This window comes from Seriola dumerili, unplaced genomic scaffold (genome assembly GCF_002260705.1).
Source record: "Seriola dumerili isolate Sdu_G_001 unplaced genomic scaffold, Sdu_1.0 BDQW01000091.1, whole genome shotgun sequence".
Classification (NCBI taxonomy): domain Eukaryota; kingdom Metazoa; phylum Chordata; class Actinopteri; order Carangiformes; family Carangidae; genus Seriola; species Seriola dumerili.
The window spans coordinates 3,955,663-3,983,587 of record NW_019174346.1 but is presented as its reverse complement, the minus strand read 5'-3'; the positions used below and the strand labels follow the sequence as shown (position 1 = coordinate 3,983,587).

Sequence of the window (27,925 nt, the reverse complement as noted above, 5' to 3'; positions counted from 1 at the left end):
CAAGACTGTTTTTCTTAGCTCCTGAGAAACTGGCATTTGGGAGATATGAGGGTTTCACCTGACAGCAACAATATTTCAAAGCGCACACTTTGAATACTGGTCAAAGTTGTGGCCAATGTCCAAGGCCGTGGCAAACTGTGACCAGAAGTGAGCCATGAGAAATGTTTAGAAAAGCTTAACTCTGTGCGGATCCTGCAATCGCCTGCTCTTTAGCTGTTCCGGTCTACTGTGTGCAACAGGCACTCACCCACATACAAGCTTCCAGGCGCACTTTGGAGATGATGGTCCATAGGGAGATGCTTCGCTGGAGGGTTTCTGACCCCACCCCCGCAGCCTCCACGCCCACCTGCTCAGCATCCGAGCCTAGTTCTGCTGGTGCTTCAGGCTGAGGACAGACTATTTGGTCTGGGTAGGGTGGCTCGGGGAAATCCACCGAGCCACATTCATATGCCGCCAGGGTCACAGATGCTATGTGTGGTCCCTGAGAAATAGAGAGAGAAAGAGAGAAAGAGAGAGAGAGAGAAAGGCAGATGAGGCAGAAGAGAAAGGGAGAAAGGAGTGAAAAGTGGAGTGAGTCCACTTGTTGGAAGTAGTTTTGAGTCAGAGGAAGAACCCTTCTTTATTAGCATAGGGACAACAGTAGAGCAATGAGTCAAACACTGATGACAACATAAAGACAGTTTTAGGTGGGCCAGTATCTAGACAATGTCTTCAGTACTTCCTACAGCAGTTAAACTCTCCCTCTGTTCTTTCACTATAAATTTGCATAAAGACTGAATGTGCCTTCTGCTTTCCTTGCCTCATAAGTTAAATTAGTAAACGCAGAGAAACACACACCTGTGATTAAGCTGGAGAAAACGTACTGTTTCAAAACCTACAGGAAAATCCAAGTGTCATCAGATAGAGAGAGAAGGGGCCCCAGGTGGAAACGATCAGAGATGGAAACCAAAGCTGGGGCACCAAAACCAGTGGGTGTACACATATCCACCACATACACGCACACTCACCATCTGTACACTCGTACAAATGAACAAAAAAAAAGGGTAAGTTAAAAATATGTAGGTGTTAACACAGAGGTTCCCACCGCCCTCAAGTGACAAGCACATTAACACACAGGAATACACAATCAAGTGTAGCCGTTTTCCCACCGCCGCATGCATGTGTCCACGGCAGAGCCATGCAATAATAATGAAGAAAAGAGCAGCAGAAGAAGAAGCTGGGTCTAAATTCAGACTCTCTTCAGACAGAATTTATTAATGTTTGACTGTTCCTGCTGTAAGAATGAGACATTAGCATATTTGAGGACCCGGTTTCTTTGATAGGGCCTGGTCTGGTTTACATTTCTGGCTCTTGTTTATTTACTCATTTCAATTAAGCTTCCAGTGAGAAAACAGAGGAATCAAAGGAAGTAAGAGAGGTGCAGGTTGGATTTCTGCTGCCAACTTTCAGCTCTTGACTCTTGCAAACCCTGAAACAAAGTCATCCCGATATCCACAACGCCGCTGTGTAGAGAGGCGCCGAAGGCCACACACACTCACTCACTCACTCACAGAAATACCAAAATGAACATATCAAGTGGGGAAATCTCCATTTCAACACACTGCTGACATTTTGAAATATTGTGCCAGCATTCATCATTTGAAATCGTCTTTCTCTAATTGCACCTCTATTACTTTAAAATAAGCAATTTAAGTTTCCATTGCTCCCCAACAATAGGGTTTATCATTGAATGGCTTAAGTTCATTTAACACACCTGTTTTGAAGGGTAATTTCTGATGACACACCTGTTTTGAAGAGTAATTTAATTTCCTATTTAGGTCAAAAACAACGGCTGAAATGTGAGCCCTGCATCGCTGACCAGGGCAGGGTACAAAACGTACAAAAAACTCCTGTGAACACTTCTCGTTGTTGTCTGAGAGGAACAAGGAAACTATTTGTACAAATGGCCGTTGGACATTTTACTCTGGCTCATTATGACAGTGAAATTGATAACATCATTTGAGAGCACAGTGTTTGATTTAGTTTTATATTGAACAGGATCCAGTCAGAAAGAAAAGGTCACGTTATTTTGCATTTCCTGCTGAAGAATGCATGCTACGCAATGATCTAGATGACTCTGAAACGACAGATATGATTAAACAAGTCAAATAAAGGCAGGTCCCCGAGGTGGACAGATGTAAGCAGCTGTGTGCACGCTTGCCTATGTTTGTGTAGGAAGGGTGCTCCCAGTGACGCACAGGGGCAGTTTGGCATTACGCAATGTAACGCCAAAGCGATCTAGAAAACCTGGGGTGGGGCCAGAACTTCCGGAGCTATATGGGACAAGGCAGGACATGACAGGACGGGACGTGGGAGGGCAGGACAGTGGCGTGTGAGGCAACAGGAAGCAGCAATGCCTCTTCAGTGCACTCCCTTTAGATGACACAGATCTGTTTCTATGCACACACTACTAGAAAGAAGGCGCAGTAACATCTACATTAATAATTAAAGAAAAAAAACACCCACAGGACACACAAAGAAAACATCTGACGCTCACCCACTTGTTTTCTTACAAAGGCCAAAGACAAATAGGAAAATCTTTAGTGACCCAGAGTGAGAAGTCAAGAAACTCCCAGCACTGACCCAGTCAGACTGGATACTCCCCAGCCTCATGTCCTCCCCACTGACTCTCCAGTGAGATCACACTGCCCTGAAATCCGCACACACACACAAACACACACTTCATGCACACAGACAGACTCCTCAAGGAGAATGTTTATGTGGCCAAGAAAGACTATATTCCTCTTGCTCACACTTTCCAGCTCTATCTCAGGTAATGTGTGTTTACCAAACACACACAGACAGCGTGCCAATAGAGAGCGTTGCGTGACTCTGAGTACCTGCTCGCTCTCTCTCTCTCTCTCTGTCTCTCTCTCTCTCTCTCTCTCTCTCTGTCTCTCTAATGCTGTGTCACTGCTTCTCAACTTACACAAAAGCCCAGTCCTCTCATGTTGGCCAGGTGACTCACCATTCATCTGCAGCCCAGCCCACAACATCCAGGTAACTGCCCTCGGTCTCATTGTGTTACTGACTTTGTTACTGACCCACAGGCATAAACAGCCACACAAACACATCTCATCTCCTAGGAAGACACACAAGTAAATTAATAACAGAAAAAAAAAAAAAGACTAAACATTCAGTGGAGGAAGTAATATTTCTCTGAGGGAGCATTGTTCCATCGTATACACTGTTACACAGTACTATAAACAAAGTAGTGGTGAGGTTTATGTGTGTGCTGAAACTGTGTCTAGTTTGAGATCTGCCTAATGCTTAAATACATGTCAGCACTGACACAGAGTTACTCTCTCTGACCCCATGGGAGCTACAATGGAGGCAGCATTGTTGGCATTCCTGTGGCGACCTGCACAAACCAACGCTCGGCCTCCAGAACGAGTGGGATCCCCACAGACTCTGAGGGAGAAACACACAGTTTGGATCCGGTAATTAAGTGTGTCTGTATGTTTGTTTCCATGTGTGTTGACAATATATCATCACGGCAGAGCAGCGCACACATGCACAGTGAGAGCACACGGTCAAAACAGAGAACTGCTGTCAACCAAAGTAAGACATCCAGTGTGAGCTGTTGAAAGGAATGATCCACAAAGTTAAACTTAGTCAAAATGTCATCTAAAGCCAGGCAGATTTTAACATTACCTGTTCTGATCAGTGATTTTAATCCTGTCTGTGACAGATTTCTCAACCCCACCCCAGTAATAATCACAGCCACAGTTACCTATTGTTTTTCAGCGAACTTGCTGGTCCTCCTGTAATAAACCCCATCCGGAGTTACATTCTTTTAAAGTAGATCTTTGGCTTTTTTTTTTTTTTTTTAATGGGAGAGCTGTTTGCCATTTTCAGTCTTTAAAATCAGCTTAGTGTGAAATTTGTCTTTTGTGGAAATGGAGCAAGTCAAAAATGTTTTTGCTCATCTGAAGCATGTCAATACGGATACAGGAGAAAAACATTAAAACCATCAGGAGTGCAAGAGTTCATCAAATGTGCTGTTGTACTGTCAGTCACAGGTAAATGCCGGTATTCTCTTTTGATGAATGTCCATGTCTATGACGCATCCTGTAATTATGTGCTGTTTAAAATGCTGTCCAGAATGATGAGTTATATTATCAAGGACCACCTCTTAATGTTAATCGAGAACAATTTCCCCATTTTGTTGGTGTTGTGCACACACACACACACACACACGTAAGCACACGGGAAACACGATACACATTCCTACCGCTGGTTTCATGCTTTTGTGCCATTGTGCCATTCTTCTCTTCTAATTTTTGTTTGTTTACCAGAAAACTCCACAGGCACTAAACACACTCGAGTTAAGCTGCGGCAGTTCTTTATCATCCCTGCTTCAAAATATCAACGATGATGGGGTCAGATTTTGTAGCGCCTCAAGTAAGCAAGAACAAGTCCACAAAGACAGTTGTGGTGTTTAATTTGCTAATTCATAGTGATTGCGGTGGCCCATAAAAATTCTCAGAGTTTGACATGATGAGGGAGAACTCATTTTTGACGTGTAGTAAATTGTTCCTTCACCGCGATCCTGGACAAGTGACAGGGATCGGCTAAGAGCATGTCAGTTGCTGAAGCACATGAACGGAAAAGAGCTTCCTCTCAGTGTCACAGCAAGAACAAAGTGTGCGTCAGCGTGCCCACTGAAGGAGGATGTGAAAGCTGCAGGCCCAGAGCTGCTGCTGTGAGGAGCTACTGACACACACTGTCAGCCACCTTCTCTGGTCCACAGGATCCACCATCATTCCTATAATAGTCTTGAGACGTTTAACGCTTGAAATATAAACATTACTTTCTTTTGTGTACGAGCATTTGCATCACAGTGGCAGTGTTGTAATTGTTCAGCACACACACAAACACACACACACACGCACACATACACACCATAATGTAACAGTGTAGGTTTGATGACCCAAACAGGTTGTGCAAGGAGCGGCCTTTTTACATTTTTAATTATACAGTAACTGGTTCATTCAGTACGTAGAGTATGATGCAATGCAGTGAATGTGCCCATGATGAAATTTCATCACGTCACGGATCAAAAACCGGCCTGTTACCCTTAGGAAGGAGCAGCACATAACAGTCAGTTCAAATGATCAAAGTGATACAAATTGAAAGGGGAAATTATACAATCCCTGATTTATTTCTTTTTAATTGCAGATGCGCCCCATAATGGTCCAGGCCACCAGTAAAGGCGTGGACGCCTCTTGTTAGTTTATGGCAGTAAATATTGTTGCTTCCAAATCCCAAAAACCAGACATTAATGGGTGACCATAAACTGACCAGTTCTCAGTGACCACGACCACAGGACGGTCCAGTCATTAACAGGTCGCTGTGGTTGTCAAGGGCCATTTAAGCACATTAGACACGGTCCGGCTAGCATAACCTGTTAACCACTTCTTACAGTGGGAGACTGCTGGAGGCAAAACAGGACAAACATTAGAGGTTATTTCGTTATGAAGAAGCCCTGGTCAGGATCTCTGAGGGAGGCAAGAGAACGCTGGATTGAGGCCAGTGATGGAGCACAGACAGAGGGGCGGGGGTGTGTAGAAGTGGGTGGTAAGTATACACACACGCACGCACGCACGCACGCACGCACGCACACACACACACACACACACTGTGAGATGGTGGAGGTTAGAGGGTAGAGGGGCTGGTCCCAGTGATTTATCCATGTGGTTGCACCATACGACCATATGTTCAGGAGCCTCTCCCAGATTCGCAGACAGACACACTCACTCTGACCCCCCACTGAGTGATGGGTCATGCACTGGAAGGATAACACCTTCATTTCAATCCAAATGATTTGATGATTACTTTGATGTACAAATTCAGGAATTACAGCAGCAAATGAAATCACCTCACACTGTGTACACGCTAAAAGGGAAACTGAATGTAAATATGTTGAGTTCATTTTCAATGACTTTACTAAGGGTTACTAATATAGTAATAATAATAATAATAATAATAATAATAAATAAATTGCATGAAATATAACTCACATAATTTGTATAGCAATTAGCATTTTAATTCTGTGTATTAGATTCAAATAGGAAACCTTCATTTACTTTAATTTGCCTTTATTTTATATTTTGTTGTGTAGCACCACAATTAGAGCTGGAACAATTTGATTAATTGATTGATCGATTGACGGAAAATTAATTGTCAACTTCAAGTATTTCATAAGTAATAATAATAAGTAATAATAAATGATTAGTGTTTTTCCAGCTTTTCGATTGTGGGGATTTGCTGCTTATCTCTGACTTATGTGATAGTAAATTGAATATCTTTGGGTTTAAGACGGTCACCTGGACAAAATAAACTGACTGAAGACATCACCTTGAACTACAGGGCTTTGTGGTTCAGGGCATTTTTTCTGACATCTTATACATCAAGATAATTAACGGCAGATTAATGTAAAATTCAGCCCTAAAACAAACTTATAAACTAAAATCTAAAACATCACTTAAGATGATGATGAGAAAACATCAAAAATACACATGTATGTGTTTATGTTTGCTACAGTTTGTGTCTTTGTGTCTGTACATTTCACCTAAATTCTCAAAAAGTTAGAAAAGTACAGCGATTGCTGATGTCACCATGTCATCACAGGTGTCATTGTAAAGCTCTCTCTCGCCTGAACAATGTTATCAGACCCAAACAAAGTTATTTCGTTCGTATCAGATACTGTGTCAATAAAAACTGTTTTTTAATTTTAAAAAAATGTATGAATTTTTCAAAACATATCTTTAAAGGCCATTTTCTCAAAATGAGTTTTTTTCTCATACAGAAATCTCGTCTTCAGTTACACACACCAAACCTTCAAGTTTTATTCCTATTCATATTCGGAAGGCTTTTACAGAGGAGTTTGTTCATATATCATTCACAGATGATTTATATAACATTTTACTCTGAAAAAAAATATTTTTATGGGTGTTGATAGTATTTTCTTATTTATGGAGTAATAAAATAAGAGATAAACAAAATCCACTCCTCCTTTTACTTTAAGAATTTTGAACCTGGCTTTATCCAATGTTCAGTTTTCTGATCTAGAAATTTATGCAAATGAAAGAATATTCAATGTAACCCAATTGCATATTTAAACCTAAAATTTCAGAAACTTTTAAGACAAAATATAATTGTCTTAATGTATGTAATCTACTGGGGAAGTTTCGTGGTTTCATTCACCTGTGGTGTCTTGCCTTGAAAGCACTTAGTGAACTTTATGGAAGAATTTCATAACTAAACTACGCTTCAATAAACCTAAACACCTGCAGTCTGCCAGCAGCGCTCTGGTTTCGTCTGGTCAGGTTTGGCTTGTTCTGGCAGGGTTGTTGGGGCCGTTCCAGCCTGGCTACACACTCGCCTCACTTTGGTGCAGGATTTGCTTCCTGCGGGCTCTCAGTGTGTGTGTGTGTGTGTGTGTGTGTGTGTGTGTGTGTGTGTGAGAGAGAGTGAGAGAGAGAGTGTGTGTCTTTCTGAGCAAATGGTTATTGTAGTTGGTATTAACAGGACTCCTGGGGCCTCCAAGACACAGACAGACGCATGCCTTGGATGGCTGAGGTGTGACAGTTAAGATTGAGAAGCCATTAGAAACACCACACACACACATCACACCCACACACACACACACACACACACACACACACACACACACACACACACACACACACACACACACACACACACACACACACACACACAAAGCTCCCATTTACACAGCTCTCTGGTATTCATCTTTGAAGGAGTTTGGTGAAGATGAATAAGTCACAAGACGTTTGGGCAGATCCATGTCTCCAACCTTATGAGGAAGAAAATGAATTACTCAAAAATCATGAATGAAACCAATTGTGCTGCTTGCTATTTTTTTGCCAAAGGAAGCAAAAGCACTTTTGTTGTATTTCACATTTAAACCCAAAGTTTGACAACTCCCCTCATGATCAGCTACGGCTCCATAACTTACCAGTATAAAACTCTCAAACAACGTATAGTGTCTTTATGGTATGTAAGTAATACTGCCTGTTCAGCAGTGGCAGGATCAAATCCAAGCGATAAAGTTCTGACACACTATCTAGATGTAGTTAAAAATTAATGGCTTCAAATTGAATTTAAGAGGTGTTGAAGTTAAAGCGAGAGATCCATTACTGCCAGCCAGTGGTGAGTCAAGGGTAGCTTTTCAAAGAACGACTGAACTTGATCCTGATGTGTCACTCATGTTCCGGGTAACATGTATGCAAGGTATCATTTCTCCCTGGTGGACAGAGGGACGATTATTCTCTGCCGAGTCATGTTTGACACAGAGAGCATGCACCGTCAAAAAAAATTATGAATCAGTATCGAGGCGTCAGATTTAACACTTTCTGAGCTTTACTAGCTGAGTTAGGACACAAAAACAAAACACAAACAAAAACAAACAAAAAACCTCCACTTGGGATGAGTGGAAAATTTAGGTCAGGTCATACAGACCAGCAGGGGTGTGTGAGTCACTACTCAAACAAAGCAATCGAGTTTCTGTCTACGTGAATGTGACAGTGTCCAATTGTTTGCTCCAAGGAACGTCACTGTACAAGCCACACAATGGCCAGGTGAGAGTGGGGTAGGGGTACCACACACACACACACACACACACACACACACACACACACACACACACACACACACACACACACACACACACACACACACAAATACCCTGCCATGCTGTGACCGAATTTCCCTCACCCACATGTTCTTGTCAAACAGTGAATGTGTGGGCGGACTGAACTTAACTGTACAACAGCATCTGAGCGGCAAAACTTAAAGGACCTGAGCGGCAGTGTGTGTGAGTTGTGACAGTAACAACAGTGCAGGGACAGTGTGTAGAAGCTGCACTCTCAGACCTGCTCAGCCCTTACAGCGATAGTTGGTGCTAATTAAAGCTTTGCTCCTGGTAATTGCCAACAGCCAAAACTTAATTTTAGGGGGTTTGCTGGGGAAAATCTGTATATTCTACACAAACCTCTGCTGCAACATATAATTTAGCAATCCTAAAAGAAACTGAATATAGAAAACTACAGAATGTTCCTTTATTTAGATGAGCCACTGGTTTACTTTTTGAAAGACAAGGGACTGTAAATCATGAGTCATAAACACACTAGGATCCCATAGGATTGGTATTGTTTTCTCCCCAGTGGCTGCTGACATTTACACTCCCAGAAAGACACAACATGTACACCTCTCACTCATAAAACAGCTCAAAGCCAAGAGGGAGAGAAAAAAAAAAGACTACCCTAGTTGCTATTATGTAAACAGCAACGTGCGCGGCTTCAATTATAATGACTTTAATTCTTTGTTGCTGTTGATTTAACGTTGAGCACAACAATTTTCATGCTGCCCATAATGACTTAATGGCAACAGCCATTACTGAAAGTAATTTAATGGTGGATGACTCAGATGAGCTCTCCTCTAAAATATTTACAGCATTCCCAAGCTTTCAAGAGTCACACTCATTGCTAACCCTTCTCAGTTAAAAGAGGATTTATGGAGGGCAGCGACACTAGTTGTCACTAGAAAACAAATGCTTAAAAACTTAAGTGGGGATAAAAGCCGGTCCCGCTCATAATTGTGATCTTCGCGATCATTATGGCGGACACATGCGCAGGTGCAGTACTCTCAGCACGCTCACGTGTGCATGTGTGTACTGATCCTCGCCTCCACAGCCTCTGCTGAAATGAGATCTCTCCAGTGTTCCTGCGTGATTTTATTGTCTTCATGGTCTGTATTGTAGGCACCCACCCACTACCTCCTCCCTCAGAGCAGCTGGATAAAATACACTTGATGGTGAGCCAAGAAGTGTGCTTTTTTCCTCTCTATGCCTGAGTTGCAGGGTTTTATCTTTCTCCATTCATCAGTCCTGCCCATGTACAATGATCTCCCGCAGTCTCAGCAGGATGCAAACACAGAGAGGAGACACAGGGCAGCAATTGCCCATGTCAGGGAACAGGAGAGCTGCCACTTCTGCTCTGGTTTCATTGACTGGGATGCTACTGGCTCTGCACCCCCCTCTGCTGGTGGCTCTGCAGTACTCTCATAATACAATGTTTATTGCTTCCCACCAACAGGGGTGGGGATGTGTGCTGTTAATGTGTGGTGTGGTCATCTATTTCTACCAAAAGACCTATTGCCAGTGAGAGATTGTCATACCAATTCCATAGAGGTTAAACAGAAACCTTGAATCTCACAGTTCCCCGAGTCAACACTGTGCCGGCAGAAAAAACTGTGACCACACATTTACTGCAACTGGAAGAAATGAAACGATTAGCTTCAATCAAGGAGTTAAGTCCTTTGAAGCAGTTAGAAAAAGGACAGACACATGATGACAGCTGGGAAGGTAGGGGAAGTCACATGACATCACAGTCACATGTTATGTCATGTGAAAATAGCACTACTGAGGACCTTCATGGTTATTAGACTTGCAAGTATTCATGCCTTTCCTCAAAGAGATGGGAATTAGCGAAGAACTGCTGATGTAATGTATTTGATACAGTTGTGTGATTCACTGTGTGCTGCTCTTTAACAATATAACATCTTGCGGTGTCTGTTCAGTTTTGTCTGTCTTTTCTAACTGTAGAAAGATGCTGAAATATTTAGTAGAATGTCAAACAGTAGTTATGTAAAGCCATAAATCAGCCACTGAGGAACTTTCCAAAGCTTTCAGGTTCACTTATGTTTTCCAGAGCTTTATTTTCAGCAGCAGCGTTTATGTTAACAAAAATATTGATATTTGTTATCAATACAATGATCCAACACTGCATGTGAAATATTGCACTACTATTCTGCTCTGATTTTTCTGGTTCGTTGATAACTTAAGACCACTGGTACCCTCTGCTGACCGTTAATGGCCATGACCTGGTCAGTTATAACCATCTGACAAAAAATTTATGAATCCATTATTTCAATCAATTTCTTACAGGCTGGCTCATTTACTGAAAGCAAATCAAAGTAGATTTGATCATGATATACAACAACTGTATATATATATATATATATATATAGTCCTGCAAGTTCAACTAGTGTATTTGTTATTATCATTTATTATTTTTTGCCTTCACAAGTTCCGTTCAAGTTTCTGTAAAGTGAATTCTTGTATTAGCAAACAGGGAATTCTTGCCATTTTTGTTGAAAGAAAATCACTTAAAAGATTAAGATCTACTCAGCTCCTCACAATCAGGCAGTTTGCAGAAGTGAAAATGCATTAAGGTGTTTTACCAAACTGGAGACTGAATGAGAAGCTGTGCAATAAAAGTTCACTGTAGCGCTCCCCTGAGCCGCTGTATATCTCTAGTGGTGCACTTGTATACCACTTACAGAGTAATTGTGGTGGTGTTCTTTCCAAATGTTGACATGGGTGTAAAGGCCCACTTCAGTATTCATTTCTTATGGACAGGAAGAAAAACAGTGCCAGACAGGTCAAGCTGCAAGTGTTAGAGTTTTAAGTTTGTGGGGACATCTGAGCAAGTGTTCTGAACTTGTTTGACCCAGTTATAATCACTGACCCAGTCCTAGTTCCTAAAACCAGGACAACATGTCTGCTGGCACTCTCCAGAGTTCACTTACCACAGAAATTCTTTAACTTTTTTACTGTCAGAAAACAGAAATATCTTGTCAGGATGCAGAAATCTACAAAATCACTTAGGAATCTCAATGGCTTCTTTTAACAGCGCTTCTACAGAAAAGAAGATGTATAATTATAATTCTCTGAGGTCAGTTTTGTGCTTCTTACTTGTGGTTTAGACTCTCATTTGAAGAGAGGAAACAGATACTAGATCAGACAGAGCTCCTTATATAAACAAATATGGTTAGACTAATAATTTAGGCCAATATTGGGGCGCCCCGGTAGCCTAATGGTTAAGGCGTATACACATAACCACAGAGCCCACAGTTTGACTCCTGGCTGGAGATCCTGTGTTGCATGGCCCCTCTCTCTCCACATCTTTCCTGTCTACTTCTACACTGACTAATGAAAAACAAAAAACAACTAAGGCCAATATTACACTACACTTTTATCACCCAATTAAAGACATTTATCTTCAAAGTAATTAAAAATCCGCACTTTATTTAATCAGGGTGTCTGACCAGAGAATTCATTCCCCTGTGGACAAACTAGATTGCCATCAACAGGTTCAGCTTTGTCTGTCTGTACATACCTCTGCAATGTATAGATATTTGTAGAAGTGTTTCATGGTTTAAACGCATTTCCATCTAACAAGAAGTCCATTTGGTGGGAAACAGAATGCTTAAAAGTGTGATTATATTCAGGAGCGTACAAGATAAACAAAAAAAAAATAAAAAAAATTTTTTATCCGAACATATGCACAAAAACACCTTCTATCAGTAGATTGAATCTAAAAATATCTGCACCAGTATCGGCTTTTAAAAAACAATATCAGTCAAGCTCTATAAAAAATGCAGGACAGCAGCTCCAGCAAGGAGCACCAAGTTCTGTCATGAACCCAATGACACCACAACCTGCTGTAGCAGCCCCGCTCACTAGATGGCGACATCCTACTCTAAACCTTCCAGAAAAAGAGAGCTGGGCCACTGAGGGAGAGTAGAAAGAAACTCTCAAATTACATTTTGGAGCAACGAAGTTTGGCTTTTAAAAACAGCAGAATGGAGGACACACACTTCAAAGTTTCCAGTTCAGCTCCACTGGGCAAGGGCACACGAGTGCGACAGTGGACTCCCCTGATGACAGATGGACTCAGAGCAGACAAGCAGATGTTTTGAGACCCTGATCTGATCAGCAGTAGAGACCCAACACCTCCCCGCACTCATAACTGAGCAAACACACTGAGAGACGAGGAGACTTGAAAACAGACAGACACACAAACAGAGAGAAAGAGGAAGGGAGACTTAAAGGGGGGAGTAAAAGGGGGACTGAGAGCAAGGGAGAGACATATAAAGGAGAGCAAGCAAGGGGAGGGAGTGTAAGAGAAAGTGAGAGTGAGCGACACAGTGGGGAGCAGGAGAGCGGGGAGAAAGGAAAGAGAAAGAACTCAGAAAGGGGGAGGGAGAGTGTTTTTATCCTCATGTGCACCCAGTCAGAGGGGTCAGTGAGTGCGATTGTTCCTGGACTGCCTGTCAAAACAGTGTGGCTACCACAGCGTCTATTCATCTCCGCCCCGCTCTGAAATGCACGCACGCACAAACCCATAGGCTCCTAACACACTCACATATGCATGTGCAAATGCACGAGGAGCCTCCGAAAGCTTTTAATAATGCTCTTATTAAAGCCTTAGCAACAACCCAACAACAGCATCAACACAGCCCTTTTCAGACCTGCGTCACTGCACCACCATCTTCCACTGTGTTTGAGTTTCAGCTCTGTCATAAACATGCACAGGCAAGTGAATAACTGCAGTGTGAAAGTGGGGGGCAACTTGTTGTGGAGAGACACAGAAAACGTTGTCTTACCAGGTAAAGGAGGAAGGTGTGCAGGCCGGTGCCAAGACCCACCGAGGAGAGGATGCCCAGGCCGACCCAGTAGGCGCACCACAGAGTCTTCTTCTCCATGTAACACACATACTGCAGGGGCCAGAGAGAGGGACGGTCAACCACATGGCAGAGACACATGCACAGAGTGTGAGGAAAACAAGAAGTGTGTGTGGGGGAGGAGGGGGGGAGGGGGGCACAGAGAGAGGAGGGGAGGGACAGAGTGAGAGAAGGTGCGAGAGTGAAAGTGTGCAGTACAGAGGGCACTTTACAGGGTGGGAGAGGGCAAGTGAGTGGCGGATAAAGAGAGGGAAAGGAAGCGAGTGAGAGAGAGACCTTCAGAGACAGAGGTTGTTGTTGAGTTTAGAGGACAGAGCCGAAGGGTAGGAGTGTACAGCACACTGACAGAAGAACAGCACCATTATTCTTTTTGGTGGCAGCCAGCTCTTACACAACTAGTAAAGTAAGACAAGCCAAGATCTCTCTATCTTTCTCTCTCTATGTTCCTCTTCCTCCCGTCCGTCCACCGCTATCGCTCCATCTATCACTCCGTTTACACTTCCTCCCCTGAGCCAAGGCAGGTTGTTTTCAGGAGGAAGCATGGAGTGTCTAGATTACGGGAAGAAGGGAGGGGATTGACGAGTGGGGAGTGGAGGTGGGTGGGTGGGTGGACGGTGGGGGCTCTGACCGAAGACTCCATTTCCCAGGAAACCCGGCAAAACAAATACAGCACAAACTGCCTCTCTATTTGCTGGCAGAAAGCTGGGAAGTGCAGTGCCAGCCATGGGCGATTTGTTACGTGTAGTTACTGAGAACTGATTACACAACTGCTGAGTCTCTGCGTATAATGTAAAAAAAAGGTTTTATGGTTGTGGGTTTCAAAATACTACAGCTCATGACAGGAAAAAGTGAAGAAAAAAAGGGGAGGGAGGGGGGTGTTTCTAGTTAGATCTATCGCACAGTACACTCAGACTCACAGCTCTAGTAGTTTGCCCTACAGACATGAGAAATTAACTAGTAAAACTAAGCTTTGTGGGAAGGTTATAATTAAGCAGATGTGATGTAGGCACACTCACACAAGCACACACTTGCTAGATGATGTTCCTGCAGGTATCCTCTCAGGGGCACTCCTCTCCTGTGCTTTGCAATATAAATCTCAACCTCTGGGAAAATTGCACGATAATCAAACTTGTAACTGCTGTTACTGCACTTACGACAAGTGCTTGGTTGAGTGTCTTGCTTAAGGAAACTTTAACCCATGGACAGGAGGAACCTGATATTAAACATCACCGTGCAATGCACATTACATTCAGTGTTATGGTGGTAAAAAAAGATCAAAAATTTAGAAAATTATACCCTCCCTTAAAAGACCCAGACTTTCTAACTTACATCAACATGGATCCGTTCTACAGTGCTCACTGCCTTCTCACAATTCATGTCAATTTATGAGTTAAGGTGCTGAACCCGCCACTGCACCAAAGTATGGTTATAATATCCGATGAAAAATATTTACAGTATTAAGTCACCTTCTGGTGTGTTCCTTCAACCCGGTAGGCAATGGAGAGGAGGATAAGCAGGATCAGTAGGCCAAACACAGTCTGTCTTTGCTGCCAGAGCCTGGATGAAGAAGGAGAAGAAAAGAATGAAGGTGGAAATGATGGATGCAAGAGTGGGGAGAAAGTGAGTGAGTGAGGAGGAGCAAGTAATAGGGCAGATGAAAAAAGGTGAGAAATCATTGAAAGCATGATTGAGAAAGTATTAGTGAGAGGACAGGATGCAATTTTCATCTCAACTTTGGAGGATTGGACTTTTGCATTTCTATTTTAAGGGAGAGAGAGACATCTGCTGGAAACTAATCAAGCCACTACAGTACAAGTCTTCACCAACAGGAGCAGCATGTCAGTTGGATAACACACATGTGGTCTCTACACTGCATAAATATGTAAACGTTTGGTACTTAATGTGGTAACCCGATCTTAACAGTGTATTGAGAACAGGGCATGTTAGCTGTTTACACAGTTGGGTGATTAAAAAACACTTAATCACTGATGGTTGAGCGTGTGGTTTATGTGTATGCTGTTATTAAGAGATAATGGATTCAGATTCATGACAAATTAATGACATAAGAGCTAAAACCTTAACACTTTAAGACTTTTTACTTATCCTGATACCCTGAACTAAATTAGCTAGTACTTAACTTACCTCACACACGCAAGTTTTCCAATATTTTCCTACTGTCGTTGGTGGAAACTCACAACATTTATTCAAGTACTCTACTTAAGTATAATTTAGAGGTACTCATGCTCATTTCAGTTTTATGCCACTCTCACTCATCAGAAGCAAATATTGCACTTTTTACTCCACTAAATACATCTATTTGATATAGTTGCTACTTACTTTACAAATTAAAACTTAACGTGTAATACTTTGAGACTCATAAGGGGAGATTTTTCGGCATCACTGGTACTTACTGTGATATGGTCCCATATTTTACAATTTCCGGAGTTTTATTTAAAGTTTTGACATCCATAAGAAGATATTTGTGGTTTTGAATACAAAAAACCATCTCAGTGTAGTTTTTTAACTGCTCTCTCACACCTCTTTCAGGTCCTCTAGCAGTAAGGTATTTAGCCTAGTACTGTAGCTTGGTAAAACTCACAGGTGAATGCATGGAATGGATGAACAGACGGTCAAATTTGGACTAAAAATAAACTTTAGTGGTCTCTAATATTAGCCTACTTACCTTGGAAAGGCTGTGCAATGATATACTGACTATTGTTGTTGTTATCAATATATGGTGTGTCTGGGTGGGCTGTGCTGTGGGTGTGACTGTATAGTTGTGACATCACAAAGTTGCAGAAATCCTCACAGCTCATTTACAGGCACAGTTTTTGAATACAGGCTGTTGTTTGCATTTCAATGTGGACTGAGCATTTTTATATTTTCACATTATTTATATAGCACCTACACCTTTAGTATAATAGAAATACACTCTCTACTATATGGGATCTTTAACGTTTCATTTTGATGATAATATGTAACTTAGGTTTACTAAAAGAAATATATAATTTCACTTAAGAATTTCTATTTACTATTTGCTAAGCTAAATTTGGTTAGCTGACGTTAGCATTCAGAATCAGTTTGATGTTCAGCTAACCTTAGCCTTAGTATAAAGCGGCTAACGACACTGGCTCAATGTTTAATGCAGTAAACGTTATCTACCGGTGGTGACAGGATTCAGTCAGTCTGAACGGCCGACATATTTGTTTCTCCTTCATTAATTAACTTACCGGTGTGATGAGCAGATGAATTCCGCCTGTGTAAAATGAGCATGACGTAAGTTCACGGAAAGAACCGAGTAAATCACGAGCATTACATTCCAAAGCTCGGGAGTCGGCGGTGGTAATGGATGGTGGTTAGGGTAAGGCTGAGCTCTTGTTAAGCATCATGACACAAGACTAGTTTCAGGTTGAGGTAAGTAGAAATATCGACGGGGGAACAGACTTCACTCCGCCCAGAATCTACTCCTGCGCCTTGGGTAAGGCCAACCTCTCCACAACCCCAGGTGCGGGTACTTGGTTGAGTTAATTTAAAGGGACATTTCGTCCTGTCTCGCATAAAATTATGGCTGTGGTGAAGGGAATCAAAATCAAGTGCAGAGCCACAGCACTGAACTGCACGTTGCCCTGAGGACTTCCTGTACACATGCTATAAATTACAAACCACTCCTGTCAAGATTCAGGATAAACTTCTGTGTACACTTGTAGACTAAGCCATAATGTGTTTGCAGCATGTACAACAGCATGTGTTTTGAGTGTTGGTGAACAGCAGCCTCCCTCAGTCAGAACACTGCTCATGGTGCTTGCGGCTCACCACATCCTCTTGTAGTTTAGAAAATAAACACGTTGTCCTCACACACTTAACCACAAAGGCCTCCCTGGGAGTACATTCTGACCTTCTTTTGGGCTCCTGGTGTCAACAAAGAGTGTTAGGTGTGTAAAAGACATGTGCAGTGTGGGGGAATTTGTCATCAAAGCAAACTGACATAGTCTGGTCTGTTGCTGTTTCTTTGTTGATGAGGTAACATTGGTCAGTGACGTGGAAAGACCTTTTCAGCTCTATCAACAGTAAGGTGATAGAAACATCCTGTGATGAGTCTTCTTTTCAGTGTTCTAACTTTCATTAGGCCTCTGACTGAAGACTAAACAATGATGGAGAAGGCCCTCTGGGTTGATAGCACTGAGAAGGTCACCTACTGTGTGGTGTTATGTGTGTGTCTGTGTTTCTGTGAGGGACAGAGTGTGAATACTGTGGTGGCTATTTTTTTTCACAGCCATCATATCTTCTTGTTGCCTGACAAGCGACACCTATAAAAATAAAACTAACACCACAAAAGCACTGTTTATCTGATGTCTGCACTACAGCAGGGTCAGCACATGAATATACTAAAATCATTATCTAGGCCAGTGGTTCCCAACCTGTGGGCCGGGGTCCCATACACAAATGTATTATATGTGCATATGTTGAATTTATGTATATGACATATATGTGCATGTAAAATAAAAGCACATGTGTAAAAATTAGATATGAAACCTATTGGAAGTTAGAACATATAGAAGCTGTATATGTATGTTGTTTTAATAAGCTTAAATATATCATATATGTATATGTATATATATGTATATAACATATATGGTCGCAACATGTTATACCATATTAAAATTAATCGTAGACACTTTTTAATATGTGTACATATTTAAATTTTGCTATGGGTATTTCATATGTTATAAACATATTTTTATGTATCTAGAGGATGTATATATGTCATAATAATATAGGTGACAAATATGGCATCATCATCACTCTTGATATAGGGACATTAATGTCATATATTACATTTCTGTATCGGGTGCGCCGCCAAGGTATTGTGGGCGGACAAATCATTTGCAAAACAGCAAGGACAATTTTGAAAATTTTAAATGTTTTAAAATGAAATGATCTTTAAAAACATTTAACATTTTTTCTTCTTGTATTGAGGTATATCAGCCAATGATAGAAACTTTAATGTTGTTGCTGGCCGGACCGCCTTGTACACTTGTTTGCTATCTCAGTCTGATTGAGCACTGAAAGATCACATCCATGGCAACAACTACGAGATCAACATGGATAGCTGGTTAGCAACAGGAAGAATTCAAATGAAAGGGTCGAGCCAGATAGTGAATCGAAAAGTGATCTCTCCCCCTTCATAGAAAATAAAAACCTCCCCTGTTTTCAGTTCAGTCCTGACTGTTCCATCATTATCATAAAAATAAAAAGTGCTCTGAGAAAGTATTATTTGTCCACTGTATTGTTACTGGGTCGGATGTGGGCCGCCAACATTTTTGAGATTTTCAAGTGGGCCATGAGATGGAAAAGGTTGGGAACTGCTGATTAAGGCTATATGATGCTTTCTGGCTGCACATTAGTAGAGTAGCATGTCTAAACATACAGTACATTATGCCCCAAGTTTCTTTTTTTTTTAGAGCTTGAACTGAAACACCTCAAGTGCAGTTTTTAAGAAACAAGGCAGTGTTTTGGGGGGATGTTGCATCCCACCTCTGGCCTCACCTTGACATCCATTCTTTAAGAGTGATGAGCAGCTCCAGAGTGAAGTAGTGGAGTGTGAATAGCGGTTTCTTCCATAACACCAGGGTTTCACGCTCCTCCCTGTCCCTCTGCTTTCTCTCGTCCACAGGGAGCTCTGGGCCTAGCCACACAAATAAACATACAAGGAGTGGATGTTTCTAAAATAAAAGTCATACAAATACAATCTTTTCAAAGTTACTTTAATGCTGATGTATTAGTGTCTGTTTTTACCCGTCAGCTCTCCATTTCTCTGTTCCTTGACATGAAGACACCTCTGAGTTAGTTCCCCTTCCGCACCGCTCTCCATCTTGTTCACCAGGAAGGAGTCCTGCTGAGAGAAGAGACGGGTCTCTAGTATAGCATCATGTGGTCTTTTCAGTACACCGTTGGCTGAATCTGAAACTGATGTGAGCCCACAAGAAGTACAAACTCACACGCATCAACACACAGCACCCCCAAACACTCTCCACACTCCAACATGTCTGTATGCACTCCCACACACCTGCTGACCAGCCAGTGTTGTCCTGCTGCTGCGGCCTGCAGATTACTGGTAACCCAATCAGGCCTGTACATGACCTAATGAGTACTTTAATTAGCATCAATGTTGACAGTGAGAGCACATGCAAGTCTTGTGAATTTTTCTGTGTGTGCTCTTAATTATAAGTCCACCTCCCCTGGTGATCAGGAGACTTACACAGTGGATGGAAGAGTGATATGTATAAACAGTGGGTAAAGAGTATGAGACAATATTTAGCTTTTTGTCTCTTCATTGCATTTACTCAAAGGAGAATCACACACCTTCATACAGAAGCCTACAAGCATGTGCACAGAGTGTCTCACTACACTCACTTCAGGTCTCTTAGGAATCTGTCAGTGAGCAGTGAGATGGGGACTCTGACACGGAGGTATGCAGCTCACCATCTGGTGGAATTGTCAAAATCTCACGCACACACACACACACACACACACACACACACACACACACACACACACACACACACTCAGAGCTTAATCCCTCTATCCTGTGCCCTATGTCTGGGCCTCTGGCTCCTGTTTCCATGCATTCACACTGGCTGGACTGTCAGGTTACCGACACTGTACAGCACTGATATTACAGCTATCCATAATGTTTCTTTAAAACCTGTAGGAGTTCAATTGATACAGTCTGAGGTTGGTGAGAAGTACTGCAATGGCAGTGACATTTTTTAATATTTTTTTTATCTTGCTACTGTGCCAAAGGTATAAGATCATTATGTAGGTCCAGGATGTTTAGGTGTCCAGTGTTATCCTGAAGGACAAACACACACACAGTCTGAGCAGTACACAATGAGTACCTTGCGGTCTGATTCGTGCAATTGAAGGTTCACACAGAGAAAAAATAAAATCTTCTCAGACAATTAGACTGCAAGGCTTTGGAGAGCTGCTCCTGGGTCTCTCAGGGAACCATAAACAAAAGCTTTTCATCTCAGACCTTAAACCTTGAGCACACACTAGAGGCACTTTGTCATTTCCACATGCACAACAGTATTTAATACACCCTATCATTTCTCCTCTTGCACCGAGGAGAACAATGCACTGTCCCAAAAACGGGCTCAACAAAGTGCGTCAATGTGAAATATCCTGTCAGAAACATAAATTATAGAAACTGGTGCCAAACAGGACGCTTTGTGCGAAGCGTGCAGCTGCTGGTGTACAAGCATGTTGCCTTAACAACAACAATCAGTTTTATTATTAATTACATTTCAATGCATTATTCACAATAAATACCTGGGAAACAGTTTCATAACAACACTGCCGCTTGTGTGAGACACAGTAGCACAGCGCTGCTCCAGCACCCGATTGCGCAATCGCTTCTACCAAAACAACCGAGACCTGTTGAGTAACTCTTGTGCAAGGGACAATGAGAAACTCAACACGGAATACATACACTTTAGGATGAGAAATACAAGAAGCTGCAATCACTTTCCACCTTTCAAACTGAGATAAACACACTGCACTGACTGGAGGGAGAATTACAAGTGTAAAACAAAGCAGGGCTGTAATGTCACAGTATTGTAGCAACACATTATGCAGAGAGAGTAAACTCACCGTTCAGCTGATGTTTAATCCACAGTGAGCTCTGGGCTCAAATAAAGTCTGTGGTGGAGCCCCAGTAGCAATGTAGGGCAAAAGTACGTTACCCATGAACTGCATCATAACTTGAGTGCAGGGTGTGGTGATGGAGGGGGCCAGTGAGGGATAGAGTACTGATACAGGGCTGCCGGGGGAGGGGAGAGAGCAGGCTGACGGAGGAGAGACACAGAAAAAGACAGAAAGAGGGAGAGACTTCATCGTTTGCCTGATAGATCCTCCAGAGAGCCAGTCTAATTAAAGGTCTATAAATAAGTGGATCTCTTTCCTGGAGCGCACTTCTAACACTCCTCAGTCCTCAGTAGGTTTCACACAGAGAGTGAATGAATGGCATTTGAGCAAAGAGAGCTCAGCTAAAACCCAAATTAAAAAAAAAAAAAAAAAAAAAGCCTCAGGACATCACATTTTCAGGTCATAACTAGAGACAGAAGTCCTCAATGGTATTTTCATGTTTGAATTTCAGTGTCGCCTTGTTTATCAGAGTGAGAGAAGTATTTTGCATCACTTTGTGGTGATTGTTCTCCACCAGGTCACCCTGTTCCCACTGGTGGAAGCTGTTTCTAATTGGGAATGAACACAACTCAGAGTTTATGAGTTACTGTCTCTTGGGACAAGGACAAGATCTCCGGTGTCATTTACAGCATCACCATAGCGCTTAAATGACAGTGTATATATTCTACACTCAAGTGCTAAACACGGATGATATCTGCGTCAAGCACAGCCTGTGGTGGCTGCTCAGGAGTGTTAGTGCTGAAGTCAGATCAGTTACTTCCTACAAGGTCCTGACCTGTGATATTGCTGAGAAGTCACATTGCTGAGAGGTCATTTAGTTCAGGTTTTTAAAGAAAGTGATTGTCAAAGCAGAGACTGGTGCAGGCCACAGAAACGCGCATGAAAGCAGGAAAGAGAGACAAATTCAGACACTACGACGTGGCAGTGGAGTGTCACAATACTTGAATACATGACAGGGTGAAACAATTTATCATTGTCAAAGTGAAGTTTTTCCTGAATAAATGTATGAACACCCTGGTGAAAACATCCAGTACACTCAGAAAAAGAACAATAGCCTCTTTGTAACACTCTATCATTATAGTTCACTTTCCTGAAAGAAAACAGGTAACATCAAATTAAAACACCCCCTCTGCTATAATACTGGCTTGAGAAATGATGAGATTATGATTAGATCTCATATCCATGTTTTCTAATGTCTTAATCACAGCTCATCGTGTCTTTGGAGCAGAATCTTCCTGAAGAATGAACTTGTACGTAAAGTGAATAACTTTCAAGTTACAACCTTGAAAAGGGTTAGCTAAAAATATAGGCAAATCTCTATATACCAACTGATTCCAGGGCAATGCAATCCCAGAATGCACTGCCAGAAAGACAAGGAATATACATAAGTTCCCAGCTGGTCCATTTCACTTCACGTGCATGTGAACAAGACAAACGTCTCTTCTCAGTCAGCTGACGTTACGCAGTCGTCTCAGTTTACAGCATGATGTGAGCCCATGTTCAGCACATTAACTATGGGCTGGATCTTGGCAGCTGATATTCGTTCCATGTCCTATTTGACAATGTTTATTGCTAAATTACATAGAGCCCAACCTGCCTGACTGTAAGAGGAGTTGTTTGTGCTGTAGGAAAAAAAAAGCATTTGCCACATGTTCATTATAAAATTCAGTTGATTTTGTCGGCAGGTAAAATCAAAGTTACAGACTAATTGTGAAAATGACCCACTATACTTACTTATACTTTACCGTGGTGTACAAACAATACATCTGTTCATGGACATAAATCAGGCTGCAAATGCGCCACTGTCCATTAAACTTCACAGAGACGAAGCAAAAAGGTTCTTCCAAAGCTTTAATACTTATTTTGTGTTTTTTAAAAGATCTTTCTGTAGCTGCACCATTAGCAATAGATATTATTTTGTAAATAAATAACGTAAGTGCATTGCATTATGGGGTAATAAAGTACATCAAGAGCACAATAAAAGAACATCCTTTTTTTAACCATGCACTCTGTGTGTTTTGTGTATAGTTAATGCAGTTTCCCAGTATGAACACAGTACACACTCAAAACCTGTGTCTCTTATTATGATTATAATTGTTGTAGTATTAGTATGAGAATTTATATTATTAGTATCATTGTTATTGTTATATTTTGAATATCATAATGTATGTATTATTATGACATTGCATTAATATAACATGACAGATTCAGATAGCTGGAACTAAGACCATGTTGTTGTTTGTATTTGAATGAATGTGTATAGGGTTGTGCAGGTGTTCCAGATGATTGTGATGTCACAGCATGTGGAATCATGTCTCATTATGAAGACAGTCAGTGGGTTCTTCTCAAGTAGGAAACTGGAGACACATTGCTTTTGGTAAACCAGATATCAGCTATGGATCACGTTGACTTAAATGTGGCTTCAGGGGAAGCAGGTGACGAGATGCTGGGACCACAATTCATAGATGTGGAAGAAATTATTGATGTAAATGAGGAACTACAAGAGAGTGAAGAGGAGGAGCGAGATATCAAGTGTGTATCTCAGCGCAAAATATGGATTATTTTCTCCTCAGTCTTGTTTTAAAATATATTTGATAAAGACGCCTGTCAGTATAAAACTTTATGTTCTGGTGTGTGTCTGTAGTGAACGAGAGGAGCTCAGGAGGAGACTCTGTCTGGTTAAAACCAGATACCGACAGGAGAGGGAGCTCCATGACCACATGTTCAAGCATGGACTGGCACTTGAGGAGCTCATGAATGAGACGGCAGCTGAGAATAAATACCTCACCAGCAAAATGAAAGAGTATGAAACCTAAATGATTTGACTTTACTTTTTTTACCCCTCTGACTCTATAATTCACCATCTACACAGGCTAAATCTTTAATTGGGATATTATAGCTTATATATCCTTGATGCTTGTTTATTCAGGTTCCAACAGCAGATGGCAAACATAAGAAAAATGTGGGAGGAGGAGGATGAAGAAGCTCTGCGCCAGGAGCTTCTGTCTGAGGAGGAAAACACTGTTAAGAGCCAACTGATTTACATGAGGAAGAAGGTGAGTGACATTCTTCTTCTTCTTCTTCTTCTTCTTCATTACTCTGTAATTTATTATACAAGAAAATGAGATGTGAGGGTATGAAACATAATATATTGACAATGTCAATACATTTAAATTAAATACATCCTTGTAAATGAATGTCTGAGCCAATATACCTTTTGTAAGAGAAGTCTAATTTAAAGTTCAGGACTGGTGGGGACCGTATAAAGTGTGACACCAGATTTCCTTATAAAGTTCCTACCAGCCTCCATCTAAACCTGTTTATTTCTTGTCCTGGTTTCATTGCTTGTCTTTGCTTTGTGCAGGAGAAGGAGAATCAGAAGCTGAGAGAGAGAAATGAGGAGCTGACTGCTGAGGTGTGACCTCTGACTCTGCCATATGCTTATTATTACCTCCTCTCTCCTCCTGTGTGTGTCTTTCTCACAATTTTACAGACAAACTTTGCTCTTTAAAAATAATTAAGACACATTTAATGGCTGGATACCTGCCAAAGTAGCAAATAGAATCCTAGAGGAAAACAAAACACAGCTACAACTAAAAAGAAAAGCATTTAGCTGGTGTTTATTTCCCAGAATCCTCCTCTGGATCCCACTCTCATTCTGAGTTGCTTCTTTCAGCTGCACAGAGTCTCTGTGGGAGACATGCATCGGGAAGAAATTCAAACTCTAAGAGCAGCTGAACAGAAATACAAGGTAAAATCCTGTCCTTCACTTATCATTACATATGTAATGATATATTCCTCTACACTGCTTACCTGCCCAAATAGCAGTGTGTAGTAAAGATGCTGAAATAGTGACAGTATGAGCAACTTTATAAAATATTCAACATTATTGATTGTAAAGTTTCTGTAAGCTCCACTTTGAACATCACAGTTGTTGTTGATTTGATGAAAATGTTCAATCTGAGTATCTTTGTGTCTTTGCAGAAATTTGTGATCTTGATTAAAAAAAATAATGAGGAGTACACAGAGTATTTCAACACAATTCAGGTATGTACCAAATACAGAATAATATGTGTATGTATGTGTGTGTGTGTATGTGTGTGTGTGTGTGTGTGTGTCTGTGTGCTCACATCATCATTGTATCTTTCTGACTTTTCATCTTGCCTCTGCAGGACCTCAGGCAGGAACAGAGAGAACTTCAAGATGCGCTGAGCAGCAGACACGAGGAGCATACACTGTAATTTCTGCATTATATTTTTTAATAGTTAATCTGGTAGAACAGTTTCAGCATTTTAAAAGAACCCAGTCTGAATGTAATGCATTTCGGTGGTTGATGTCACTGTAGGATCTTAGACTAGCTAAGTACAACGAGCAGATGTTTGTGTGGAAATGTCTGTTTTCTCACATCTGTCTGTTATTTGGTTTCATAGAGCTGCACTGAATCTCCAAAATGAGTCAGAGACACTAAGTGAACAGAGACAACCACAGGTCTCTTTAGCAGAGGTAAATATAATATCAATTATTTAACATATTCACGCACATTATCATACAAAAAACAAACAAACAACAGCATCATTCTACCAGCAACCACTTCAGCTACTTCCACACTTCAGGAAATACACTTATTAGCTTTCATGCTGAGAGTTGGATGAGATCGATGCCACTTTCATGTCTGTTTCATAAATATGTAGCTGGAACCAGCAGCTGCTTAGATTAGCTGAGCACAAACACTGGAAACAGGAGGGTTTCCAGTAATCATGTTTTGTCTGAAGATGTCAAAATCCACCTCTAGAGATTTTCATCAAACTCACAGCAAGAAAATAAAAGAACAAATTTCTCAAAATGTCAGACTGTTCCTTTACGTTCTGTCTGTCATAGAAGAGGTACTTCTACTGATAAGATATGTGCTGAAGCTTTCTGTTATTGTCGTAGGATAAAGATGACGTAAAGCACAAAGATGAGAGGCCACTGAAGACTGAAAGGTATTGTCTGTTACACAGCACACACACAAAGAGTTCTTGTTCCTTTACCTATATATGTGATGTATTATGTTTGTGTGTGTGTGTGTGTGTGTGTGTGTGTGTGTGTGTGTGTGTGTGTGTGTGTTTAGCTGGTGGTGCCGTTGTGCCAAGGCCCTGCGGAAAGGAGTCAAGGTAGCAGGAATCATCACCCCTTGTGTCTTACTGTCTGTGGGTCTCATGGTCTACACGACGCCTGACTGCCTCAGTCCAGATCCTGACTGCAGCCTGTGGAACATCGCTTTTGACCTGCTGCTGTCCTACAGCGAGCTCTGTCACACACACACTCCTGTTTATTAAAATCTAGTTACACTTCTGTGATGTTGCACTGAGTTCTACTCTACATGAAGGCAAATGAACTTGCTTGAGGTTTTGGATGCTTTGTGTCTCATCATCTGAAAGGCTTCTTCAGTTCTAACTGACTGGTGGAGAATCCCAGGGGCCAGATGCACAAAACACCACACGTCTGAATTAAAGTTTCCTTAAAATAAAAAGAGTTGCTGTAATTTACTTAATTTTTTTCCTCAACAAAGGAAAACGTTTCAGAGATTCTATGCAACATCCTCACGTATGACCTTAACGACTCTAATGGTGAACGAGAGCCCAAAGAGAAATTGTGACAATATCCCTGTGGAACCACTGATTTTTGCATAAAACCCTTTAAACCCTAGGTTCTTCTTTCTAAGCATGTCTATGTGACACCAGATGGGACTCTGCTGAGAGGTGGAGCCCTAATTGCAGCACTCACCTTCTTGAAGTTAAGCAATGAAACAATAAATCAAGCATTAATTAATGATGCGATGTGAAGCAGATATACCAGAGATGGTATGATAATGAGGATTGTCTCCCTTTTCTGTCTGTGGACAGATGTTGTCACCATGATTGTGTCACAACCATGAAAAATACAGTCATGAAACTTTGGGTGTGTAGTTGAGATTAAAATGAAGGCCGAATATGAAGATAGGTGTGGTCTGACCAATTAGTACTGAGTTCTCATGTAATAATGTAGGTCTAACTACTGAGTACTGTATGCAGTAATAACTACTACTGTAACTAGTACTGCTGTTGTCAGTTCTTGGCGAAACAAAATAAATAAATAAATCTTAGTTTTTCCACAACTTTATTGATAATTTTGCTGACAATGTGACATTCCATATATCTGACATACAGAACATGTGTTTAAGCTTACATTTAAATTGTTTTTTTGTTGTTGTTTTTTAAAATTATCTTTATTAATCATTACATTAGACATACAAAATAAGGCACGAAAGTAGCCTAACATAACAGTTACAAAGACAAACAGATATACTGTGTCAGGGATTATATACAAAGTTTGACACAATCAAATGCAAACAACAAAACAAAACAACAAAATCGGTCCGGTTAAAAATAAACCCCAAAAAACCCAATATATATATAAAAAATTATATTCATATTTTAAATTTGGAGCCCAAATTGAAGGTTTTCAGTTTTCCTATTACATGAGGTAGATAATGTTCTAATATAGGACTCTGCTTCCTCCTTAAAGGTACAAAAGGAAAAGTTTAAAAAGTTATTTTTGTTTTTATTTTATTTTTAAGTCGCCGTTGTGACGTCATCACCAAGAG

The 27,925-nt window shown here is 41.2% G+C and overlaps 1 protein-coding gene across 2 annotated transcripts in view; it reads right to left on the bottom strand.

Annotated features, from left to right (window-relative positions):
* The window catches only part of vmp1 (vacuole membrane protein 1), a 59,363-nt gene extending 38,060 nt beyond the window's left edge, over positions 1–21,303 (bottom strand). For both annotated transcript variants that reach the window (XM_022745906.1, XM_022745905.1), the window contains exons 1-6: positions 21,247–21,303; positions 19,390–19,486; positions 19,141–19,279; positions 15,060–15,150; positions 13,516–13,626; positions 248–481 (exon numbers count right to left, since the gene is read on the bottom strand). In XM_022745906.1, the coding sequence (XP_022601627.1) occupies positions 248–481; positions 13,516–13,626; positions 15,060–15,150; positions 19,141–19,279; positions 19,390–19,465 (651 nt within the window). In that variant the 5' untranslated portion in view covers positions 19,466–19,486; positions 21,247–21,303. The remainder of the gene's footprint in view (positions 1–247; positions 482–13,515; positions 13,627–15,059; positions 15,151–19,140; positions 19,280–19,389; positions 19,487–21,246) is intronic.
* Positions 21,304–27,925: the final 6,622 nt, after the last annotated feature.